This window comes from Saccopteryx leptura, chromosome 4 (assembly GCF_036850995.1).
Source record: "Saccopteryx leptura isolate mSacLep1 chromosome 4, mSacLep1_pri_phased_curated, whole genome shotgun sequence".
In the NCBI taxonomy this organism is placed as follows: domain Eukaryota; kingdom Metazoa; phylum Chordata; class Mammalia; order Chiroptera; family Emballonuridae; genus Saccopteryx; species Saccopteryx leptura.
Genome location: NC_089506.1, coordinates 103974929 through 104001469, shown reverse-complemented (window position 1 = coordinate 104001469; position 26541 = coordinate 103974929). Strand labels below are relative to the sequence as shown.

General features: G+C 41.9%; 1 protein-coding gene across 6 annotated transcripts in view; it reads left to right on the top strand.

Moving 5' to 3' along the window:
* Positions 1-24557, top strand: part of RCBTB2 (RCC1 and BTB domain containing protein 2) — a 38350-nt gene extending 13793 nt beyond the window's left edge. For 5 of the 6 annotated variants that reach the window (XM_066380880.1, XM_066380879.1, XM_066380878.1 and 2 more), the window contains 11 exons: positions 1944-2099; positions 2330-2480; positions 4755-4921; positions 5455-5613; positions 5755-5862; positions 7164-7306; positions 12697-12887; positions 13399-13525; positions 15631-15770; positions 20088-20218; positions 23305-24557. In XM_066380880.1, coding sequence (XP_066236977.1) covers positions 1944-2099; positions 2330-2480; positions 4755-4921; positions 5455-5613; positions 5755-5862; positions 7164-7306; positions 12697-12887; positions 13399-13525; positions 15631-15770; positions 20088-20218; positions 23305-23445 — 1614 coding nt within the window. In that variant the 3' untranslated portion in view covers positions 23446-24557. The remainder of the gene's footprint in view (positions 1-1943; positions 2100-2329; positions 2481-4754; positions 4922-5454; positions 5614-5754; positions 5863-7163; positions 7307-12696; positions 12888-13398; positions 13526-15630; positions 15771-20087; positions 20219-23304) is intronic. The other variant, XM_066380882.1, reaches the window with a different exon arrangement.
* The last annotated feature ends 1984 nt before the right edge of the window (positions 24558-26541 follow it).

The following is a 26541-nucleotide window of genomic DNA, read 5'->3' as shown; positions in this document are numbered from 1 at the left end:
TACCGTCCATATCTCGACTGGCATGGCCGGGGCTGCTCCGCTATATACATGGTGTTACGTCATCATCTGCGCATGCGCACATGCTGTCACATCTAGGAGGAGGGTTTTCCTTTTATTTGGTGCAGATTTCACATTTCTATCGTCTTTTGTTGCTTTCCTGTGACCGGTCAAAAGTGCACCATGATTTTACAGACACACTGTATGTCCTACAATTGATAAAATTAGAAACAAAAGAACTCTTAACTAGTACATAGGACATCTACATTAAATATTTGATGCCACATCCCTTTGTTCTTTTTGAAATTTCTAGACTTAAATAGGAAAAAATTAAAATAAGGACCTCATAGAAAATTAGGTTCTTTGGTGACATCAGGAATTGGATCATTTAAAGTAGAAGTTTAGATTCTATCCTTAGCTCTCAAGTGGCCTTGGGTGATAGCCAAAAGGTAATAGAAGATTCCATTCTTGGGACAGGGTCTTACAGTTCACGTGGCATGGGGAAGTAAAGTGGCTGGATTTGGCATCGGGGGAGCTTGCCCTCGCTCACGCCCTGCCACTAACTCAGGGTGGTTCTCTTAGCACTGACAAGCTGCCTCACTTCTGTGTTTGTTTCCCAGGGCTGCACTGACAAAGACCACAAACTGAGGGCCTTAAGTAACAGAAATGTATTTCTCCTAGTTCTGTAGGCCAGAGTCTAAAACCGAAGTGTCAGCAGGGCCCCAGCTCCTAAGTCTGGAAGGGACAAATATCTTTTCAGGTCTGCAGAAAAATAAGAATCTAATATCATATGATCATCACGCTACCAGAACTCATTGCTGGTGAGGTTGACTTAATAGCTGATGGGAAAGACAGGCCTTAGTGTGTCTTAGTGAGAAGTGAGAAGTGAACCAGGAACATAATTGTGCTGATGTCTTGATCTTGAACTTCCAGCCTCCAGAGCTGTGAGAAATAAATTTCTGTTGTTTATGAGCCACCACTCTGTGGTATTTTGTTATAGCAGCCCAAACAGATTAAGATACCCCAGTACTTCAGAAGGTGATTACTTGGAAATGGGGTCAATGTGGATGTAGTTTTGATAAGATGGGCCCTAATCAAGTATGGACACCAATGTCCTTAAAAAAAGATTTGGGCACAGAAATAGATGCACCTAGAAGAGAAGACGGTGTGCAGACACAGGGAGGTGATGGCCATCCACAAGCCAAGGAGAGGCCTGGAACAGGACCTTCCTTCTCAGCCCTTAGAAGGAACCAAACTAGCTGACACCCTGATTTTGAACGTCTAGCCTTCAGAATTGTGAGAACATACATTTCTGTTGTTAAGCCACTCTGTGTGTAGTACTTCATTGCAGTAGCCCTACAAACTAATATGCATACTCTGGATGTTTCTTCCCATCAATAATGAGACCTGAGTGGGGATGAGGGAGCCTACCAGCTGTTTTAACTGAAGGACAGAACTAACCCATGACCCGAAATTTCTGGATCATTTCCTTGGTGTCACTTTCAGCATTGCTCTTTTTAAAGGACTTACTAAGATTTGGACAGTAGCCGTATCTCTCTCTCTCTCTCTCTCTCTCTCTCTCCCTTTTTTTGCTGCTTTTACAACCAATCTGGTTTCCATAGCTACATCTAAGACACAGCCAACACTTAAAGTGGTTGCTAGATAGATGTTCAGTTCCCCAAAGTTCAGCCTGGAAGATCCCCGCATCCATGAGGGAAATAGATGCAATCCGATTCTGAGCAGAGCCTGTGGCCCCTGACTGCACGGGGGCAGCAGCGCGGCCACTGAACTGGCAACGGCCACGTACCTGTCCGCAGGGGCGCACAGCCTCCCTGGGCCCAGGCTGTTTCTCATTAAAGCAGAGCTGGCTTTTTTACAGAAGGGAAAGGGGCAAAGAAACTTCATTTGTTAATGAATGGTCTTAATAAATATTCTTTCCTTTCCAGCCAGTTCAGGCTACTCTGTCATCTTTGAAGATGTTAGATGTGGGGAAGTGGCCCATTTTCTCCCTGTGCTCTGAGGAAGAGCTGCAGTTGATTCGGCAGGCTTGTGTCTTTGGAAGTGCGGGGAATGAAGTTTTATATACGACTGTAAATGATGAGGTAATTTTGAAGAAAAATTCAACCACTTCTGTTTTCAGTAATGGATTTGTTAAACTGAAGATCTTGAGGAAACTAAGGAATTAAGGTAAAAAAAAAAAAGGACAAAGAGTAGATTCTTATTATTATATAATGAAGCATTATTGTTTTAGGAGGACTGAGCCTGTTTGAATGTAATGATAGGTTTGTCAGAAGTAGAACTGCTTGAACTAACGACAGTGGTTTTCCCACAGGTTTTTGCGCTTGGCACCAACTGCTGTGGCTGTTTGGGATTAGGTGACGTCCAGAGCACCATAGAACCTCGAAGACTGGATTCTTTAAGTGGCAAAAAAATAGCCTGCCTCAGCTACGGGAGTGGTCCACACATTGTGCTGGCAACAACAGGTAACCCAGGAACACAGTGTAGAATTTCGCCCTTGTTTTGTTTGTTGAGAAACTGGACTAGGAACATCCCTTCAATTGAGAACATACTTTTTGATTGGGCAAGAGTTTCTGGCTCTGCCCTGTGAACTTGCCTATGCTTTGAACAGCATTAAACATGAATATATCTGAATATCAGAGTAAGGTAATGTAGCAGATGGAATCTAGCAATTATTGGACTTCAATAAAGCATTAAGTGCTTTATGCCTGGTAAAGCCCCTTTTGTTTACACTTTATAAGTGTAATAATTTTGCATTAAAACTGAGAACTCTCTCTAGACTTTTTGAATTTGAGATTCCTGATCTATGAACTGAAAGATGAAAGCCAGATTCCAAGATCTCCTCCAACTCTTAGTATCCTGTGATTCTTATGTTCAACAGTGACTGATGACTGGAGTTGGTATTAGTGATGTAGGGAATTAAATATTCTTATGCCTATCTCATGAATTCAGACCAATAAGACATTATAATTAAAACACAGAGTTTTTCTTAAGCTGGGTATTTATTTTATTAGTATTTTTAAAACTGAAAATAAATTTTTTATTTTTTATACTTAATTCACATTAAAAATAACTTTTAGGGATTTTTGGTTGCTATTAAATAGCAGGCTAGATTATTCAGATAAATTCTTCACTGAAAACAACTAAACATTCTAGATATAATATTAAAAAAATTTTTTTTCATGAAGGCATCAAAACACTGACAAGCAGAAAGGAATCACTAGATCAGATTTAGGGGAAAGAGGGGAACATGAAGCTAATTTTGCCTTAAAGACATCTGCCTCTATCCTTCAGTGGAATTGTGGTCTGATGTACTCGTGAGGTGAAGGGGCCACAAGTCAGCACATTAGGCTGAGACCACATAGGGCTGCAGTCTCAGGGCAAGGATGAGCCAGTTCTTCCATGTTACAGCACTGAACTACAGACTTCCTTGGCTCTGAGCAAGCCAGGCAGGAAAGAAGAAAGAGAACCTCTCCCTGAGAGATTGGAACTGCGGATTTGTGTTCCAATTCACATCAGACTGGATGGTCAAGAAATCTCCAGTCCTGGATTTATTAAAGAGATGCCTTTAAGCACCTTTAAGAAGTTAAGGCAAATCCTTTCTATAGGAAGGCACCTTCATTCTGGGCCTGAGGGAGTATGATGCCATTGAAAAATCATTTTCCACTGTAGCGAAGGGGGAGGTTCCCTTGCTTTCTTAAGGCTGAGCGGTGTTTCATTGTGTATGTGTGTATGTGTGCCACAGTTTTTTTATCCACTCATCTGCTGGCGGGCGCTGGGCTGCTTTCATATCCTGGCTATTGTAAATAACGCTGCAGTGGTTGTTTATATTCTTTCAAAATATGATTTCACTCATATGTGGAATCTAATGAACAAAATAAACTAACAGACAAAATAACAACAGACTCATGGATCCAGAGAACAGACTGACAGCTGTCAGCAGGAAAGAAGATTGGGGGCTGGGTGGAAAAGGGAAGGGATTAAGGGAAAGAAAGGTCATAGACACAGACAGCAGTGTGGTGTTTATGGGAAGGAGGGGGGTAGAAGAAGGTAAAGGGGGGTAAACTGATGGAAGGAGACCACTTGGGGTGAGGAATGCACAGTGCAGTGTACAGGTGGTGTATTATGGAATGGTGCACCTGAAACCTATGTAATCTTATTAACCAATGTCACCCCAATAAATTCAATTTATAAAAAAGAAAAATCATTTTTTCCAGTGGCAATTAGCAGCACATAGTCAAAGACAACCAGATACATAAGGAAACAGGCACCACGAGTGAGAACCAGCAAAAACTGACCACTAAATATCAGATACTAGAATTACCAGACATCTGTTATAAGATGGCCGTACTTACTGTGTTAGAAAAAATAAAATATGAGCTCGTAAAAGAGATCATAAAAGACTTGAAAAAGAACCAAATATAGAAGTTAAAGTTTTGACTTTCAACCTAATGTATTTTTCCATTACTCTTAGCAGCCTTTTTTTCTGCTGTTTAGTTAAAGTCTATCTTCCAACTATTATAATTGCATTTATTTAAATTTCATCTTGTTGCTTTGAGGTAGAATGTAGTTTATATTTTTGGAATGTATTTTTCTACAGACTGAGTTTGGTGGAATAGGGTAGTTGATTAGCTTTTTTAACTTAATTGTTAGTTTTAATCTGTAGAGATGTGCAATACATAATTTCATGTAATGAAGTAAATATTTTGAAGACGAATTATGTTTCTTTTTATTTTCAGAAGGAGAAGTCTTTACCTGGGGTCATAATGCTTACAGCCAGCTGGGTAACGGGACCACTAATCATGGTTTAGTGCCCTGGCTGATCTCTACTAATCTGTCAAACAAACAAGTGACTGAAGTGGCCTGTGGGTCTTACCATTCTTTGGTGCTGACATCTGATGGAGAGGTAAGAATAGTCAGCATAAATCTCATTGACTTTTTTCAATGTGATTATATAGATTCCTAGAGCAGTCCTAGAAACTTTATTGTTTAATTAAAATAACTGCCTCCCTCAGATTCAGCCTTATTCTTGTTAGGAGCTCATAGTCATGGTGTTTATACTGTGTTATGTAATAAGGATATCTATTACTGCAAAATTTAAAAGGATGTGTTGTTTATTCTATATTGCTCTACTTAAAGGGTTTTTTTTTGCAATAAGAAAAATCCCCAAATATTAAAAAATATGGCTGAAGCAAGTACTGTAGTTTTATAAATAGTATATGATATTTGATGATTAATGCTATGTGTAGATAATAGCAATAACCTAATTTTATAAATTGATACATTTTATAAGAATGAATCTTACAAAAACTTCTCTGCCTGTGCTGTGACAATTTATGATCACTTTGAGAGCAAAGATGAGGTGCCATAAGCATACTGTCTGATTGAGACCCTTTATAAATTAGCATATTTTATTAACTTACCTCTTCTTTCAAATAGGTATTTGCCTGGGGGTATAATAACTCTGGGCAGGTAGGGTCTGGATCCACAGCTAACCAGCCGATCCCTCGAAGAGTCACTGGCTGCTTACAGAGTAAAGTAGTTGTGAACATAGCATGTGGGCAGATGTGTTCAATGGTGGTGGTGGACAGCGGGGAGGTAAGAAAGTTATTTTATATGTTACATATTTAAAAAACCTGTTTGCCTTCTCAGTGTTATACCAACCTGGCATATTTCTCACAGCCGAGAACGTGATTGCTATTTGTCTTCGTTGGCACTGAGTCTCTCGTCTCCTCTCAGGTTTACGTGTGGGGTTACAATGGAAACGGGCAGCTGGGGCTTGGCAGCAGTGGCAACCAGTCAACCCCCTGCAGGATAGCAGCCCTGCAAGGCATTCGTGTCCAGCGGGTACGTCCACTGTGTGGTCTGTGTGTGCCAGTTTTTAAGTCTTTGTTGACAAAAATGTTTTTAATGCCAGTCTATTAAAAACCGTTTTTACAGCAGGATTAGAAGTTTAGCTGCTTGGATATCTTCATTGAAGTAAAGGTTTAAGCTCTAAATTAAGCCCTGAGTTGTTATAGTTATTCATCAGAAAGTTTAAATTTCTAGGGCACTGTCATATACAACTGTTGGAATATAAATTGTTAAAATCTTTTCCAAGGAAACTTTGGCTTGGCAGTATATATCAAAAGCCTCAAAAATATGTATACTCTTTGCCTGACCGGTGATAGCACAGTGGATAGAGCGTCGACCTGGGACACTGAGGTCCCAGGTTGGAAATCCCAAGGTCGCTGGCTTGAGCCCAGAGGTTCCTGGCTTAAAGCCCAAGGTCACTGGCTTGGCTTGATAACCCTGGTCAAGGCATGCATGAGAAGCAATCAGTGAACAACTAAAGTGACACAACTATGAGTTGATGCTTCTCATCTCTTTCCCTTCCTGCATCTCTCTCTTCTTTCTCTTTCCGCAAAACAATTAAAAAATTAATTAAATATGCATACCATTTGATCTGTAATTTTACTCATTCTAAGGAACCAAAGAGAAACACAGAATTAGTGGAGAAGATATAAAGAAGAAAAAAAAGGAAGAAAAGAAAAGAATAACTTTAGTAAATAACAGATGTAGCATAATTTATCTAATAAAATAATAAGTTAATGGTTAATAAGTTATCCTAAATCTATATGAGCAGAAATGATGTTTATAAAGGATTTTTAATGATCAGGAACAGCTATATATAATGTTAAGTAAAACATGATGCAGAACTGCTTATACAATCTGATCATTCAAAGAAATCCATCTGTGCATATCTCTATAAAAATAGAAAATAATATTGATCTTGAAGTTACTTTCATATTTATACTTTACTTTTTTTCACATTGAACATGTTTACTTTTAAAATAAAAAAAAATTCTTAAAAAATAAAAGTATCTGTTTATTAACTTCACATCCCTTGATCTCTGTGAGCATAATGAATGCCATTATTATAGCTGCATACTGGTCTCATGTCTCTGAAGGACTTATGTTGCTGTTACTTGTAGTTTCAGCCACACAGAGGGCCTAAGCTAGTTCTGGAGGGATTGGTTAACTTAATGCTTGCCTCTCTGAGCAGGCTGCCGCTTCTCGTTTCTTCAATTTTTGATTCTTAACCTATTCTGTGAAAGCATGTTTTCTTCTGTTTGCAGGCCTGAGTGGATCTGGTGTTTCTCTTTCAGGTCGCCTGTGGCTACGCACACACATTAGTATTAACAGATGACGGCCAAGTATATGCTTGGGGTGCAAATTCTTACGGCCAGTTGGGCACTGGCAATAAAAATAACCAGTCCTATCCTACGCCTGTCGTTGTGGAAAAGGACAGGTAACACCTGCACTTTCAAAATGACTTTAGTGTTCCTTAGTGACTGAACAAAACTTAGACATAATATAGACTTGTGGGGAACGTACAGCTAGTATTAGGATATTCTTTAACAAGAGCATTCATTCCTTTTTAAAACTGGCTTTTGACTTGTTGGGAAATTTGACTGTATGGTAAATATTCTATCTTCCCTGAGCCATATCTCATCAATACCTCCAATAGCTACTCTATGCAACAACTGAACGCCCAGCAGCTACTCTGCATTATTCTTCTCTCTCACCAAGTACGTGTCCCTCCTCCTTCATTGTCTTCTGTTTTGCATCCTTGAGAGGAAGTTGATAATGTTTGCAGTCTGTCTTCTGTGGTTTAGGAAAATTTGCTTGGTACGAATCAGGTGTAAGAACAGATGACCTTAGCAGAGGCAGGGGCCTTGGCAGCGGCTTTGTCCCAAACCTAGACCTGAAGGTTCCCTCTGAACTCTCTCCACTCTCCTCCCTGTAGCAGCTGCTGCGTCAGCCCAGCCTGCGCCCCTCATCTGACTGCCCCATGGAGCTGGGTGTTCAGGAAAATGTCCCCAGGCCTGCTTAGGAAGGCTGGGTCCCTATCTTTCCCGACCCGAACCCCTCTGCTCTGCCTGCACCAGCTGTTCTCCACGGAGCAGTGTTCCTGCCTCCTGTAACAGCACACGGTGCTCCCCTCCAGTGAAAGCGAATAATCAGTATTTCAGAAGTGAATGTGACAATGACATTATTTTGATTTCCTGTGGTGGGTAGTTTATCCCAGATGGACACTGTTGTGTTTCAACCAGCTTCCTTTTTCACAGAACACTATCACAAACAAGGGAGGCTCATTTTAAGTGGTTTCCCATAATACACAAAAGATACTAAAAAATCTAAACATCTTTGCCTAGTAGGTCACTGTGGAAGTGATTAAATATGATGAAAACAGAGGAATTAATTCATGTTTATCTAAACAGTGTCGGGCTGTTCTAACCTCCCCTTCTCTCAGAGAATAACAGATTGCTTTATAACCAAAGTGGTTAAAATGTAGGTCTTTTTCTTTTGTTAGCTGCGTAGATACCTGTATGTTGAGCCCCTGTCCCGTCATCAGACCAGCACTGTGTCTCTCCACACAGCTAGACTGGCGTTTCATAGACTCTGGGGCCATCTTGGAAGCCTCTTCTTCCTCTCACTGATATTGTGGGGAGCACAAACTTTCCTGTATCCTCATCAAGGTTCTTGTGACTGGTCTAATAACCAAATAGACATGAGACACTTTAGCAAGAGAAAATAACCAAGTCTAATACATACATGTGTATGGGAACCCTACATACATGAGAGAGTTAGAGACCCCACATCCACAAAAGGTTCAGAGATAGAAAGGGAACAAGGGTATATAAGACATTCTGATCTAGGGATGAGGTAAGGTGCCCAGGAGGCTTCAAAGGGTCATTGCAAAAGCTAAGATCAGTGTTTAGTAAATAGAATATAGGCCCTGTCCTATAGAAATAGGTCAAAAGAAGTTATCTCTGATAATGCCTTATTAATGGGGCTAGGCCCCTAATTCAAGTTCTAGGTAGTTAAGGGAGGGGCAGAAGTTTCTCTTGAGCCCTCAGTTAAAGTGGCCTTTAGGTCATAACAGTCTGCCCACTACAAAAGCACATCTTGGGGTGACTTGTTCTGAACTCCCACAGTGTCAGGGGCCATTCCAGTCCCTCATTGGCACCGTGCTTAGGTGTGATATCTGCACACCCATCAGCCTTCCCCAGCTCAGCTAGCCTTTTTCTTTATCTCCCTTTCACCTGGTTTGCACACCGTTGCCAGATTAATCCAGAACTGTTCCATCATATCATGGCCCTGCTACAGGTGATATCATTTTTCCATCACATCAGATCAATTCTAAACCCTGCAGCCTTGGATTCACGACTGACCCCACTGTCCCCAGCAAGCCCCACTGCACTCTGCTCCCTGGAGTTTCCCATCTATTCCAGTTTGGTCCTCTTCACGTTGTACCTTCTTCAGCTGTGTTGGTCCACCTTCTGCCTCTACATTTGTCCATACAGTTCTCTCTGCTTCATGTGCTCTTACTCATTCAGAGCTTACGTGGCCCCACTGAACTCCCTTTCACCTCAGGTCCTCCCTGAGGAGTCCCCAGGCATTTCCTCTTACTCATCAGAGCCCTTGGAGGCCACGCGACACTGTGGTGTTGTCTGGGGACTCTTCGCAGTTTTACCTACTTCTCATTTCAGCTAAGTCACGAGCTCGTGTGGCCGGCCCCAGAGACCCTGAAGCAGCCATTAGTTGTGGGAAGAAACGGTTTTTGAATGTGCACTGTGCTGGATAGCTTATTCCATTTACTCTTCACCACAATCCTACACCTTTCTTTTTTCTTTTTAATATGATAAAAATGGGTTATAAGAGTTTAAGTAACGTGGCCTCTGATTCCCAGGTCCATGTCTTGCCTACTGTACCAAGCCATCTAAAATGAATTGTTGCCCTGGCCGGTTGGCTCAGTGGTAGAGCGTCGGCCTGGCGTGCGGAAGTCCCGGGTTCGATTCCCGGCCGGGGCACACAGGAGAAGCGCCCATCTGCTTCTCCACCCCTCCCCCTCTCCTTCCTCTCTGTCTCTCTCTTCCCCTCCCGCAGCGGAGGCTCCATTGGAGCAAAGATGGCCCGGGCGCTGGGGATGGGCTCCTTGGCCTCTGCTCCAGGTGCTAGAGTGGCTCTGGTCGCGGCAGAGCGACGCCCTGGAGGGGCAGAGCATCGCCCCCTGGTGGGCAGAGCGTCACCCCCTGATTAATCCAGAACTCTGTTCCATCATATCATGGCCCTGCTACAGGTGATATCATTTTTCCATCACATCAGATCAATTCTAAACCCTTCAGCCTTGGATTCACGACTGACCCCACTGTCCCCAGCAAGCCCCACTGCACCCGGGTGTGCCGGGTGGATCCCGGTCGGGCGCATGCGGGAGTCTGTCTGACTGTCTCTCCCCGTTTCTAGCTTCGGAAAAATACAAAAAATAAATAAATAAATAAAATGAATTGTTGCCACTCTCATGTGTGGGTGTAATATATGAAGGTAGATGGTAATAGTATATTCACTAGATGGTAATAGTATATTCACTTCTTTTTAAATGAATTTAATCTATTTCCTTCTCCCTTTTTCTTTGTTTTGAAAAGTATATCCTTATTGAGAAGCAAAATATTATTGCCCATCTTCCCTATGTAGGCAAGGTTTGATTTTAGCCAATTGACTGACTTAACCATGCAAACAGGAAAGGCCTTACTAATTTGAATTGATCATTAGAAATAGTCTCTGTATAGGGGAGGCTTTGGCACTTAAAACGCTGAGTGGAAGTAGTAATATTGAGCAATGTCTACTGTGAGGCTACCACTTGTACACCAGACATTGTGCTTGTGGCTTAACATTTTCTCATTTAATTCTCATGTACTGGCCTTCTAATGAAACTGAGACTCCTAGATGCTCAGGGACATTCCCACAGTCACACAGCCTAGTGGTAAAGCTAGGATTCAAGTCTAGCTCCAACATCAAGGCTCTCCACCCCGGGGCAGACAGCCTCATTTCCTCAGCACTCTGGGGTTGTTTCCAAGAGCTGAGAGAGCTATCTTCTAATAAATCAGTGAAATTACTTGGCTGTACATGAAAACCAGATGTCTCAGCCTCCTAAGCCAACCCCCCCTCAGCACTCTCCAGGTTGTCCAATGACCATCATCTCTCCTCAAGTGGGAAATAGTTACAGCACACAGGGGAGGGTCCCTTTTAGAGGGACCCTTCAGCCTCTCGCTTTGGACAACCCTCAGTTGCTCTGTGTTGTTGAGCCTTTCCCAATTGGTCAGTAAAATGATCCCCAGATTATATTTAGTAAGACCCTGTATGGGTGCTTAGGAAGAGAGAAGTAAACTAGTGAGTCAGCCTGCCAGGAGCTTGTCATCTAACTGAATAGGTAAGACATATACATCTGGAAGAGAACAGGGCCAGGTGGAAGTGCTGTGGACAGGAAGTACTGCAAGAGATCAGGTGAGCGAGAGACCTTTGACCTCGGGGCTGTTTGAACTAGGCCTTAGAAGATGGGTAGGATTCCTGAGGCAGAGAGAAAACACTTTCCTGAATAAGGACTTTAACTGTGAATAAAGACATTGAGGGGCAGTGAGTACATCTGTTGGAATATAGGAAAGAACGCTGGACATTCATGGGAGTGAAATTATAGATGGCCTTACTGTCTCTTCTCTGGGTTTTATCTTGTGGGCAATCACTGAACTTCTGAAAGTACTATACTGACAAGAATGGGGTTTCAAGAGGATTATTAGCCTGCCAGAGTTGTGGCTTTTGGGTCAAAGGAGAGGAGTTCTGAGGCAGAGACCCAGAGGCTGTTACATTGGTCGAGATGTGGGGTGTATATGACTGAGGGTGGTGGCAGATGGGAGAAGTTATAAAGGATGTATGTTATTTGTCAACTGGATATTCTGAAGAAAATTGTGAGGAAGGGGGAAAGTCAAAGATGATTCTGAAGTTCTGAGCCTAAGTTACCGAGGATGCTGACACCATCTGCTGTGGCAAAATCCAGATGATAGCCTCATTGGAGGGTGAAATCGCTTACTGTCTTCTTTGAGTTATTTCCAAATCAACAAAAACAGTGTTTTCTATGGAGAAGTGTTCTGAGAACTACCTCCTTGGCGGTCGTGAGCTCACTGCACTAGGGTCTGACACATGGTCCCAGAAAACTGCACTTTGGGGTGCTAGATGGCATTGTCCAGTGAGCTATAACTACTGAATTTACTATTGCAGGGTGAGTTGGGGTGACTGATAACAGGTTCCATTTCACCCTAAAATTGGTGATGTTTTGATGAAAATATTTTTTGACCTGGGTCAAGATGGTTCAAGTCTTTATTATCTCTTCTCCTCCTCCTCCTCCTCCTCCTCTTCCTCCTCGTTCTCCTCCTCCTCCTCTCCCTCCCCCTCCTCCTCCTCCTCCTCCTCCACTCCTTCCTCCCTCCCTCCTTCCCTCCCTCCCTTCCTTCCCTTCCTTCCTTCTTCCATCCTTCTTCTTCTTTCTTCTTCTTCCACCTCCTCCTCCTTCTTCTTTCTTACTCTTTTCTTTTCATCTTCACTCTCTTGGATTGTAGCTGAGTTCAGAGTGGATGGTACATATTTTTATAGTTCTACTGGCTCGAAGTGGTAACTAGATCTTCACAAGTTATAAATGCATTGAGGCATAGCTTCAATGTAAATACCTGCATATTGCCTGGACATTGAGCTCAGGTGTCTAAGTCTTGTTTTGGTTTTGAAATTAAACCTAAGGGAAGGGGAGGGAGGTCAGCTCCTTTCTTCCCCTGTTTACTGTGTTTACTTGGTGTTTGCTTGTGAATTTAGAATTATAGAGATCGCAGCCTGCCACTCCGCCCACACCTCGGCTGCCAGGACGCAGGGCGGGCACGTGTACATGTGGGGCCAGTGCCGGGGCCAGTCGGTGAGCCTGCCTCACCTCACCCACCTCTCCTGCACGGACGACGTGTTCGCCTGCTTCGCCACGCCCGCCGTCTCCTGGCGCCTCCTGTCTGTGGGTGAGAAATCGCTGTCCATTTGGGTGATGACTTGGAAATTAGGGAGGGAACTCTGGGGCTTTTATTTTGATAGGAAGGACTTTAAGTGCAGTATCAAATAATTTATTTCCCTCTACTGCACTCCTTGAAAAGGAACTAGTTTGATTAATTTTTCTTAATAGTATTGGACCAACACTGCATACTAAATTGAAAGTACTTTTATTTGACTGCAAAACTATGTCTTTTAATTTTAGCTAGTAATTTACTCACACATCCAAAGATTTCATTTAGTGAGGTGGTTTGAGACTTTTTACTTGTGGTTTTGCTAGATTTACAAGCAGATGTGTGTGGTTCTAATCCTTAATGATTACAGAGGTGCAGATTTGTATTTAGGGGAGAAAGCCGTGCTCCATTGTTAGTTGTTTTGGAGAATGGATCTTTCCACGAGTGCCTCCCGAGTGATGCCATGTTGCAGCCTGTGTTTTCCTTATGTCTGTCACTAACGCTGCGCACACTGCTGTTCTTCTCTTAGAGCCGGATGACCACCTCACAGTGGCCGAGTCACTGAAGAGGGAATTTGACAACCCCAATACTGCAGACCTGAAATTTCTGGTGGATGGGAAGTACATTTATGCACATAAAGTCCTTCTCAAAATTAGGTAAGGAGTCTTTACTTTGAGAATTAGAATAAACACATTTATTATTTGCTATCCTAATTATGAAAAACTGTAGGGCAGATTTTGCCCTTACAAGCTTACACTGCAGCCGGGGAAAGTGTACGTATACACACACACACACACACACACACACACACACACACGACGAGAACTAGGGGAGGCCAGTGCTCCACACAGGTGTGGCTGACTGCGCGCCACAGTGCTCCGTGCTCCCTCCTGGGACTTCACCAACCGTCTGCCGCCCCCGGTGGGCGGGTGTGCTGAGGGTCTGTAGCCCCACGCGGCTTCACACAAGTGTGTTCCTGGTGAAGAGCCGGGCTTAGACCGTGACCATCCCTCTCCTCGGCCTGCTGTAGGGTCCTAAACTTTTAGATGCTTGAAAAAAAGAGGACACGAGGCTTTTCCAGAGCAGTAAGTTCTAGGGTAGAGTTAACACAGATGTTTACAAAATCAAACATGTTGTGTAATTTTTGAGCAATGAGCTGCTTCCATTTAAAGTGTGCATTGGAGGAGCTTTGACATATGACTATGCCTGTGACAGCAGTGCCCCAAATCAAGGCACAGCAGGGCTCTCACTCCGCCAGGTCCCTCAGGCCCCCACCCTGGGCGGGCAGTCACCAGCTGTCACTGCAGGTTAGTTAGCATTTCCTGGAGTTAAGTGGACTATACAGTGTGGGTTCTTCTGTGCCTGGCTTCTTTCATTTAACATAGTGATGTTGAAAATCATCATGTTGTTGTGTAACAGATATTTAAATCCTACTGCAACAAATCACAAGCTCAGTATAGCACTTCAGTCTCAAGGTCAGAAGGTCAGGCTGTGCAACATTTGTTCACTCTTACTAGAATCCACAAACTTTCCTAAAGAGTAGATGTGTGTTAGCTAGGGCTGCTGTAATAAAGTATGTAATAATGTATTCTCTCTCAGTTCTAGAAGCTAGAAGTCCAAGGTCGAGCTTTCACAGCATGAGTTCCTTCTGAGGGCTCTCAAAAACGATCTGATCAATGAGTCTCTGGGCTTCTGGTTGTTTGCTGGCAATCTTTGGCATCCCGCGGCTTGTGGCAGCATCACTCCAGTCTTTATATAGCATTCTCACTGTAGGTGTGCGTGTGTGTGTCCAAATTCCCCTCGTTTTAGAAGAATTCCAGTTATGGCCCTGGCCGGTTGGCTCAGCGGTAGATCGTCGGCCTAGCGTGCAGAGGACCCGGGTTCGATTCCCGGCCAGGGCACACAGGAGAAGCGCCCATTTGCTTCTCCACCCCTCCGCTGCGCTTTCCTCTCTGTCTCTCTCTTCCCCTCCCGCAGCCAAGGCTCCATCGGAGGAAAGATGGCCCGGGCGCTGGGGATGGCTCCTTGGCCTCTGCCCCAGGCGCTAGAGTGGCTCTGGTCGCAACATGGCGACGCCCAGGATGGGCAGAGCATCGCCCCCTGGTGGGCAGAGCGTCGCCCCTGGTGGGCGTGCCGGGTGGATCCCGGTCGGGCGCATGCGGGAGTCTGTCTGACTGTCTCTCCGTTTCCAGCTTCAGAAAAATGAAAAAAAAAAAAAAAAAAAAAAGAAGAATACCAGTTATACTGGAGTAGGGTCCACCCTAATGACCTCACTGTAACTTAGTAACCTTCGTCAAGATCCTTTCTTCAATACTGTTATATTCTGAGGCTAGGGCTTCAACAACATATGCATTTTGGGGAGACACATTTTAGCCCATAACAGGAAGTGAAGAAACAAAATTAGTCAGAAGTTATTAAAATAAACCCACCTGATTTCCATAAGTGCCTCTCAGTGGATGTGGTGTAGGAACTGTGCTAGGGAGGCCGGTGTGGTCTCCGCCCAGTGTGTCTGCAGGCGCAGCTCCACTGCGCAGGTGTGCATTTGCAACCTTGTCGAGTTCATGGTTGTTTGAAAACCTCCAGCAGAGGAAGCGAGGGGCCACGGCAAGGGCAGAGTGTGTGCAACATGGACAGTGTCGTGTGTGGTGTTGTGTTTTCCTTTCCCCTGTTACTGTTTTCCCCTCTGAGCCCACAGGGTGTGCTCCTGGTGCCTATCTGCTCTTGCCCAGAAGCTAAGAGCTGACATGCTTTTCTTCTTCAGGTGTGAACATTTTCGTTCTTCATTGGAAGACAGTGAAGATAATATTGTAGAAATGAGTGAATTTTCATATCCTGTTTACCGAGCCTTCCTGGAATACCTGTACACAGACAGCATCAGCCTTCCCCCTGAGGAGGCAATAGGTAACTAACTGCCACCAGACTTGACCAAGAGATTAGCAAAGTGCTGGGTAACTTGGCCAGGTGGTCTCTGTGGAGCCTAAATGGATGACGCTGGGAGAGCAATCACAAAAGTAGTTCTCTTTTTGTGCGTTGAACCCAAACTCTTTCCCTCATTTCTACTTCATACAAAGGTTGACTGGATAGATAAGAGATAGATGACTTATCAAACCATCACCACTGTGGAGCAGGTGCCATCTTAATTACTACATGTTATTATTGTATATAACTTTTAGCTACCATACCTGCTGCCCTCTAGACCACTGCATTATTAACAATATAAAATCCACATAATAATAAGCCCTGCTGGTTTCCATATCTGTGAATTTCCATCCAAGATCTGGGACAGACAACTGTGATCTGATGGGTCCTGTCCTGAAAGGTGTGAGGGGTTTACCTGACAGTAAAAAAAGCAACATGGAATCCAATGGGAGCAGAGTTGAAAACATACTAAGTGTCTGTTTACAGCTTCAGCAGTATTGTTGGCCAGTACAGAAAAGTTAAGGAATTACTTCTATAAGGAACTAAAGAAAGGGTTCAATCCCCAAATTTTTAAATAAAACGTTCATTTTACACATATAAACCAATCACATTTTTTTACCAGATCAGCATTTAATTTTACTCAAGTAAACAAGTCTGATTTCTGAATTTTTATGGTTTTCCTTCCTTCCACAAATGTTTTAGTGCCATAGCCCTTCTCAGTGTCTGTGAGGAGACAGACTGAGGCCCTGCTCCTGTGGAGCTTGTAGTCATATGAGGGAGGCCAGCCCTAAACAAATAAAGACGAGCAGTCAGGCAGGAGGGTCTGGGAGTGCACTGAGCAGAGACCTGGGGGTGAGGAAGGAGTGAGCCATGCCCTTTAAGCTCCCCAGGGCAGAGCACTGTAAGCCTGGGAAATAGTAAGTGCAGGGTCTGAGACAGGAACACACTGAGCATGTAGAGGAAGCAGGAGGCGGCCAGGGCAGCCGGAGTGACGGAGCAGGATCTCAGTGGTCGGGACTGAGGAACTGAGAGCTGGGCAAGACCATGCACACCCCAGGGGCTATGGTCTTACTCTGCATGTGGTAGAAAGCCTTGGAAGGTCTTGAGCATAGAATTGTGTTAGTTAGATGTGCTTTAATTCTAACAGTAAAATAAAAGAAAACGTAACTTAAACAAGATAGTTTCTTTTTCTCTAAAAACAGGAATACAATGCAGGGCATTGCTACATGTGGCCCCTGTGTGTATGGTTCAAGACTACATCTGCAGTAGCAGGATGGAGGAGGGGACAAGGGCAAATATCCAGTGATTCTTAGGGAAAGGTCCTGGACTTATTTCAAACCATGAACTGGAGCTGACCAAGGTCATAACCCACAGGCACAGGAGGTTGGGGAGAGTGTGGTCATATCAAGGTGGCCATGGCTCAGCTAAATAGTCTATGGTTTGGAAGAAAGGGAGAATGGATTCTTGTGTGTGTGTGTGTGTGCAGTGGGGAAGCAACAAGTAGCTTCTACCATAGGCATGATGGGATTTGTTGTGAAAAGGTCAGAAGTCTAATGGTTTAGATGTGTGATGACGGTCCCTGGGTTGAGTGGTGTAGCTGGGTGGTGCTGACGAGATCGGAGTCTGGGTAGTTTAGAGTGAGTGGATGGGGTTTGTCAGTGGATGGGATGTGGGTTGTGAGGGAAAGAGAAGGATGACTGCTGTGAGGTGCCTGGCCTGAGTGGCAGGCTAATGGAAGTATCATTCATTATGATGAAGAAGATGGAGAGGTATTGCTCTTGGGTTTGAAAAGTTGAAGGAGCTTGAGTGGCTTTATTAGACATCCAAGTGGCTGCTATTTGATAGGCCCACCTCTAATACACTGCTCACAAAATTAGGGGATCAGGGAACATGCAGATACTCCAGTACTTTCAGCCTTTTGTATAGTGCATTTTCACCAATGAAATAAAAGTTGGGTCTGCATCTTATTTGCATAAATGAACAACTTTCTTTGACTTTTCATTTGCTTTTCTGATTTTCTTGTTTAATAAAAAAAATCAAATACTTCTTTTTTTAATCGCTTCATATTCATTTTGAAATATCCCCTAATTCTTGTGAGCAGTATATTCGCAGGGCCCTGAGCAAGGGACCAAATTAAGGGCTGCATACCATAAGTCTAAAAACTTAAAGTTATTTGCCAAGCTAACTTCAGATAAAATATGTTCAATCTTCATACCCTGAAAAGTAGATATTCACTGAGAACGGAAAGGCTGGGTTTGAGTTTGAGCTGAAATGTAGTGTGGGACTTCCTGGAGAGCTGCGCTAGAACACAGCGGCACGGGGGGACATGCCTCTGGCCTCCGCTTACAGCCGGCAGCCTTTCTTTCCTCACCACCAGCTACCTCCTGCCTCACACAGGGGGTGTGGGCACCCCAGTCTGCATGTCCAAGCTCCATCCAGCCCCAACTCCGGCCATCCCTTCGGGCTGGGTAGGGTCTGTACTTGGGTATTACGGCAATTTGGAGTGGAGGAAATATCCACACATGCAGCCTCGGACCAGTAGGCAGGGAATCCCAGTGTCCCAGGCACCCACAGTGTGGTCTTAGAGTGGGTGCATGGCTCCTTGACCACACTTTTGATGCGGGTGTGCCTGACAGAGGTATAGAGTGGGGCCCTCTTGAGCAGGGACTCGGGGGAGGGCTCGCTCTTAGGGAAGTTCTTGCGAGCACCTGTCAATGTGATTCTCAAGCTTGGGGATGTATAAGGCTGTTGACATGATTTTGGGAGTCACTGAGAATTAACCAAAAACAGTTCAGCCATTCACAACTCTCAAGGTTCCAGTATCCTCCACTGGGCCGTAGGCTTTCTTCCATAACTGATAGTTTGTTATGTTACAATGAAAGCAAGTTTCCAACCAAATTCTTTCACATGTACATAACTTAGTAGCAGACAGATACAAAAACAGTTGATGTAGTAAGAATGATAAAATTCCAGCTCTCTGTCCATTACGCCCTCTATGAAATAGTTTGCATGAAAGGTTAATTTGAAGTAGATGTGACAATATTCTAGTAGCAGGATGTAGCCAACCTTGTGATCAGGTGGTAGCCTAGGACTGGATGTTGACCTAGCAAATGTACTCCTCCAAGGGTGTAGGACTGCAGAGCTCATGATGCTTGAACCCCATTCATGCAAAAGCAAAAAGACCCTCAGAATATTTCTAGCCAAGCCACATATCCCGAATACTAGTCTTCACCAATAACAAAGTATTTCTAGCACTCTTTAATGAAGGTTTAGGTAGTAGTGTTATTTGAAGCTCCTGACAAGGGCCTTTTGAATGCTAACTGGCCATTCCTGATTACAGTACTTCATAGTTCCACAGGGCAGATGAGAACTAACTTGTATATGTGCTATATTACTCTGTGTTAAATTATTTGAAAGTAAGTGACAGATAAATATGACAGGAATCATCAACAGTTATAGATGGTATTTAAAAACATGGGGCTGGAAAAAAAAATAAAAACATGGGGCTGGAATCACTTAGGGAAATATGTGAAATAAGAACCTGAGGATTGTACCCTGGGGCACGCAAACATTTGGAAGTCAGGAAAAATGGCCCAGCTGAGACCAAAAGAGTAACTAATTGAGAAGAAAAACACAAGCAAGTAACAAAGCATTTCAAGGAACCGGAGTATCATGAACCAGGTGAAATTCTGTGTCAATCTCGAGTAAGGTGAAACCAGAGAATAGACTTGGCATTGTGGAAGCCATTAGTGACAATACCAGGTGTGATGCCAGGAGTGGAGCAGATGGAATTATGCCTGAAATGAGCTGAGTTGAGAATGAGTGGTGAGAAGATGGAGGCAGCAAGCAGAGGTGACTCTCCTGGAGGTTGGCTGGAGAGGACAGAGAAATGGGGCAGGGTGATGAGAGGTACACATGTGTCTCTGAAAGGCTTTTCTTGTTCCTTTTTTTAAGGATATGAGCACTATTATAGCATGTACGTATACTAATGGGAATGACCCAGGAGCAGATATTGGTAATACAGGCAGACAGATAATTAGAGGGTCATTTCTAGGAGACACCTTAAAGCCATTTTCCCTGTGCTCTTATTTATCCATGGCTCCTTGTCTGAGCTTTGTATTTGACCAGTTCAGCTATGTTCCTGGAGAGCCACTGCTCAGAGAGGTCGGCACAAGTCTGTTTACACAGCCTTCCCTAAGGATTCTATTCAAAATAATGTCTGAATCATCTCTGAAGAATTAATGAGTTTAGAGCAGGATGTTTGAAGTCACTCCCCTAACAAACATCTCCTTCTGCCAGGATTGCTAGATTTGGCTACATTTTATAGAGAAAATCGTTTGAAAAAGCTCTGCCAGCAAACAATCAAGCAAGGAATCTGTGAGGAGAACGCCATTGCCCTGCTGTCTGCCGCTGTCAAGTACGACGCTCAGGTAAGAAGAGCATCTTTCAGTTAGCTTCCCTTCTGGAAGAGTCGGTGGGCATCTATTTCCTATCTTAAACTAAAATGAAGTCTTGGTAGATTAAGTACTTAACGTGAACACAGTTAAGTATCACACAAAATGGTAGCGCGTGTTTATATAATGTTGGAATGGACCTCACAGGCAGGAAACCATAAAGGAAAGGATTGATGGATTTGATTTCAAAAAGATAAAAAAAGTTTATACACCAAAGACTGCCACAGAGAAAATTAGAAACTAAATGAGACACTGGGGAAATTTAGCAAAATATAATGAAGCAAGCTTACCATCGTTAATGGATAGTTCTTAAAAAAAAAGAAAGAAAACACAAGCAGATTGATAAAAATGAATCAAATAGATTTATGAACAAATGAAATATGTATTTTTTAGAAATAATACAGGTTCACAACAGTGGGCATTCTCCTAAACTGATGAAAATGCAAATTGGCACCATCATCCTGGGATGCAATTTGGTATAATATGTAGAAAAGCTTTAAAGATGGAATTCTTTTAAGAAATTTACATACAGGAATTTGGCTTAAGGGAGTAATCATGAGTTTGGACAAAGATTAATTTCGAAGATTTTTACTGCAGCATTGTTTATAATTTTGAAAAGTTAGAAAAAGTCATTGTGAACTAGAGGATTGTTTAAACTACATAGAATGTTATAATATGAAATTATGCAGCTATTCAAGATATGTCATTAACTGAAAAACTATGGTCCTATTTTTATTTTTTTAAGTATAAAAATTTAAAAGGACTGTAATTCATTATCTACAAAGACAAGAAAGACTTAAAAAATATAGTCCCTGTTTATCTTTAAATGGTAGGATTATGGATGATTCTCATTTCCTTATCTTTGCTTGTTTCTTTCTGAACTTTGTACAGTGACCATGTATTGTTTTGCCAAGAAAGAAAACCTTAGAGCTAAATCTTTAGGAAACAGGCTATGCTTCTTGGAGTCGATTTCTTTTTGTCATAAGGATATCCTCTCTTTTGGTTAAAAAAAACAGGGACATTTTAGTGGTGTGCAAAAGAAATGGTTATGACCTCTTTTCTGCTTATATAAATAATATGCTTATTAAAGAAATTTGGAAAATACAAAAAGAATGAGGAAGGAAATGACTCACCAACCAGACAGTAAAACATTTTCACAGTTCTTTCTGATCTTTTCCTAGATTATATCATGTATATATCTCTAAATACTAGATTTTTTTTTTAAACTTACCGTTTTAAAAAAATCTTACCCACCAAAAAACACTGACATTTAAAAGCATAATGAATAATTGTCTTTTGTCAAGATAATACTTTAAAGGGTACTTAAAACATGGAAAATGCTTTATGGCCAAAAAAAGAAAAAAAATCAGTGTGCTTTTTCTAGTTTGTTGAAGTCATGGTGATAATACTAGAATCTGGTGGGCTACCACAGATGACAAGATGGTGGGCGCATAGCGTTTGCATCTGAATGAGGCCTCATTTTCCAAGATTTTTTCATATTCCTTATTTATGTGAATTATTTGTATGGTTACCTTCCAGCCCTCTATTTTCTAGAAAGTAAGCTCCCTGAGGAATGGCAAGAATTTTGCTTTGCTCATCACAGCCAAATATCTAGTACTAGGATAGTGCGTTTGTTTAATGAATGTTGCACTTTGCCTATAGAGGCACTATATTTTACCGGAGCCCATCTAACTAATTGTACTAAGAGAATATAATACACTACAAGTAAAATAGGTCATATGTGTCCTTAAAATACAAGTTTTCATAAAGAAATTGTTTGCTGTCTTGTGTCACTTTAGTGTGCTATAGGCAAACATGTCATTTCTAAAAATTTAAGCAAGAGTCCATAGTTTTAAATGGGTATTAGTCTGTTCAGTATATATTAATGAAGCACATTTTTGTGTATTGTCACATGCTAGGATGTCAAGTGGGTGTGTGGAATTTTGCCTGTTTCATCACTTCAGGCTTTCCTGGGACTGAGAGATGTCATACTGCAGTATGACCTTCGCAGCCTACGGAAGCTGTTTATGGTCAAATAGATAGGTTTTCTTCATTTACTCTGTTTCTTAAAACATCCTGTGAATTTGATTGGCATGGCTGTTAGTATTGCTAATTTTTGTCTGTTATTTCATCTCTAGCATTTGCTAAAATTTACGTTTGTGTAAAGAAGAAAAGAGTATATATTGTGTAATGTGTATATACGATTGTTTGGACATTATTTGGGGCTTTATTTTTTACAAGTTAGTTTTAGCTAATAGAATGGAAACCTTAAAAGTTCATCACCACCTGGCAGCACCTTGTCCTGGGGTCAAGATGTTAGCGTAGCCCAGGGTCAGAGGCACATTGGATTCCTTGCAGGCTGGCTTCACTTTAAGTCTCACTCATCTGGGGCCAAAAAGGTATCCAGCCACCTTCATTCTGTCTCAGGTTTACAGACCTGATCAAGAAAATTACTTCAAGATTATTCTTTGGTCCAGAGTGCATTACAGTAAGCCAGAAACACCAATCTGAGTTTCTCTTAGGCTAAAGTCACGATTTCTTCAAAGCATTTCCCCAGTTAAGATTACTGAAGACATGCCAGGGCTGATCCCCTCCTTTGTCTCCTTGGAGAGGAAAAACAGCCACGGCCTGTTCATGACTTCAGAAAAGCAGTTTCCCAGCATTACTGTTTTTTTATGACTTAACTTTTTTCTCACAAACTCTTTACAGGTAGAAATATTGAAAGCCCCTAGGGGAATATAAAAGAGTCATGTCATACTTTTAACAAATTCTGAAAGTGAAATGAACAGTAAAATGTACAGAATTCATACATGTAGGTGCCTCTGGCATTGACTGGTGTGTAGGAACTTGAATGTTTTATTCTGCAATTTATCTTTTTACAAGTATGAATGCATATTAGCTTTATAGTTTTATAACTGTTTTTCAGGTATTGTTGTATCAACATTTCTTCCTACTGGCTGTCAAGGCCTTTTTCCTTGCCTTCGTGTTTTAGAAATTTTTATTTTATGTTGCATCACACTGGGAAACACTAATTAGTTATATCCTTTTGTTGTTGTTCCTAGGATTTGGAAGAATTCTGCTTCAGGTTTTGTGTAAACCATTTGACTGTAGTAACACAAACTTCAGGCTTTGCAGAAATGGACCATGATCTCCTGAAGAACTTTATCAGCAAAGCAAGCAGAGTTGGCGCCTTTAAAAATTGATCCTCACCCGCAGGAAAAAAATTTTAGCATTTCCGTTTTCCCTGCAAAAGCAAGAGAATAACTTCTCTTTGATAGTATTAATGATGAACTACATTTGGCTGAATATTTATGTTCTGTCAAAAGAGGGATGGTGGTCCATCTTCCCCATCTTCCGAAATCCCAAGTTGATATAGAAGGCATTAAATGCTCTGATCAGATGTGACTAAGCTCCAGGGGAAAAAAGTTAAAATGTCTTATTCTATGTACCATTTCTTCTTTCGAGTCGCTTATGTTGGACACTTTTGGTGTATGGGTCTAAATGTATGCTGTCTGGCCGAACGTTCCGTTATTCGCAGGCTGTTTTATCGCATCGATAGCTTGATTAGAAATGCTGTCACCACCACATTTTCAGCATCCAGTGCAGTACCTTGCATACAGCAGGCACTCAACTTCTTATAAATCTTAAGTATGCCCTAAGAACAGCTTTATTTGTGGGATTCTCAATGAAGGAATAACTGTATCTATTAAGGTTTTTATTCTTCTGGTGCATCATTCTGAGAAATAGTGGCTAATTTAGAGCATTGATTAGAATTCACAAAAGGCCTTGGCAAATGAATTGTCATAGGCCCAAGGGCTAACTTTAATTTTCTATTTACTGAGTCATTGATTTCTCATATGGGATCATTAAATATGAAGTACTATTGTTGAATGAATGTTATTTTTGGGCACACCTGCCTTACATAATTGCATAATGTCCTTTGCTTTTGTGTGGAGAGATTTGCATCTGTAAATAAAAAGTGTATGCATTTTTCTTATAGTTGACTTTTATGTCATTTTAAATCAGGCTTCTTTTCTGGCACAGTATGATTATGATGTACTAGCTGAAAAGGAACTAATACATTGCATGTACAGGATTCAGAAGAGTGAAAGCAATTTATACTTATTAGGTCAAAACAAGTTACCCGATGGCAAAAGAGAAACTGGAATGGGAAGTAAGATGTAGTATCAGATTCTACTACTGTGTTCACAGTCACAATAAGATACATCATGTAAAGAAAACTCTTTTGCAATTAGAAACCTTGTTTTGATGCAGAAAAATTTGATAATAAAGTGCTTATTTGCAGATAATTGAACAGATGTGGGTTTTTTTCTTTCTCAATTACAAGTTACATTTGGTATTATTCTGTATCAGTTTCAGGTGTATTGCATGGTGGTTAGACAGTCATATGCTTTACAGGCTGGTGTCCCTGACATTTCCAGTACTTACCTGGCCCCATACACTTATTCCAATATTATTGATCATATTCCCTGTGCTGTACTTTACATCCTCATGATGTGTTTCGTAAACCCTAAGAAACCGCGAAGTTATGTCAACCTTATGTCTCTTAGATATACATAAGTCCATGTGATATGAGCTTGTTTTTTAAAGCAGTTACTCAAAAAAGGTATTATAACAAAGCCCATTTAAAACATAAATGCTATACACAACTTACTGTTCATATTATATTGCCTGTGACTGCTCTTTAAGGATAGGCTTGCCATCAACACTGCCATGTGAAGGATAACACTTCCGGCAGACGGACTTGTGTTTGTAGAACCTCAAAGACAGGCGCTACAAGTCAAGGGCATGCAAGAGAAAAGGTACATTTTCACATGGTGCTACAGCAGAGATGAACAGATCCTTTCTTTTAGCTTAGCTTTCTTATCCTTAAGTTTTGTTTCCACTCTGCTCACACAATGAAGTTCAATGTTTTAATGCTCCCGATATAATTTTACCCTAACTTAGAGAAAAATTAAAGTTTTATAGGAATAGTGTCCTCACCTGCTGACAGATGTTTAAGAAGATAACATTTAATGCTTTTTAACAAGTAAAGGTTGATTTTCTTTCACCGAGACCTATAGATGTTATCAGTCATTCTGAACCATAAGCTGGTGAGTTCTTTTTAGAGGCAGAATTCTTGACCAGTAATAATGAAAAGGAAGCAACTACTATACAACTGACACAGTCTTTATCTTGTTAGCCCTCTGCCATCCAATCATTATAACAAATAGGTTGGGAGAAATGTAAAAAGAAAGGAAAAATGATAACTTACTGTTACTTTTAATTCAGTCTTTGCCAAAGCATAAAGACACAAACCATACTGATTTTCTCTCACTAAATTCAGTTAAAATCACATTTTTCTATTTAGGAAGTAACAGGTAATGGTCTGTGTAATAAATTTAACATTCATATCAAACTCTCATTATATATGTCAATACTAATATGTAAGTTTAATCCCAAAATAATGGACACAAAAAGAATTTATAAGAATAGGGCACTATCCCAACTTCATATTAAAAGGGCCTGTTTTAATCCCAGACATTAAGATCTATCCATGTTGTTGTAAATGATCCAATGTCATCATTTCTTTTGGCTGAGTAGTATTCCATAGTATATATGTACCACATCTTCTTTATCCAGTCCTCTATTGAAGGGCTTTTTGGTTGTAATCTTGATAACATTATACAGAGTGAAATAAGTAAATCAGAAAAACTAAGAACTACATGATTCCGTACATAGGTGGTACATAAAAATGAGACTCAGGGACATGGACAAGAGTGTGGTAGTTACGGGGGCGGGGGGAGTAAAAGAGAGAGGGGAGGGGCACAAAGAAAACCAGATAGAACAGAGGTTCTCAACCTGTGGGTCGGGACCCCGGCGGGGGTCGAACGACCAAAACACAGGGGTCGCCTAAAGCCATCATATTTATTATACAATATTAATACATATTTATTATACAATACATTTTTAAATAAAATATGTATTTTCTTTTTCTTTCTTTTTTTTTTTTTTTTTGTATTTTTCTGAAGCTGGAAACGGGGAGAGACAGTCAGACAGACTCCCGCATGCGCCCGACCGGGATCCACCCGGCACGCCCACCAGGGGCGCCGCTCTGCCCACCAGGGGGCGATGCTCTGCCCCTCCGGGGGGTCGCTCTGCCGTGACCAGAGCCACTCTAGCGCCTGGGGCAGAGGCCAAGGAGCCATCCTCAGCGCCCGGGCCATCTTTGCTCCAATGGAGCCTCGGCTGCGGGAGGGGAAGAGAGAGACAGAGAGGAAGGAGGGGGGGGTGGAGAA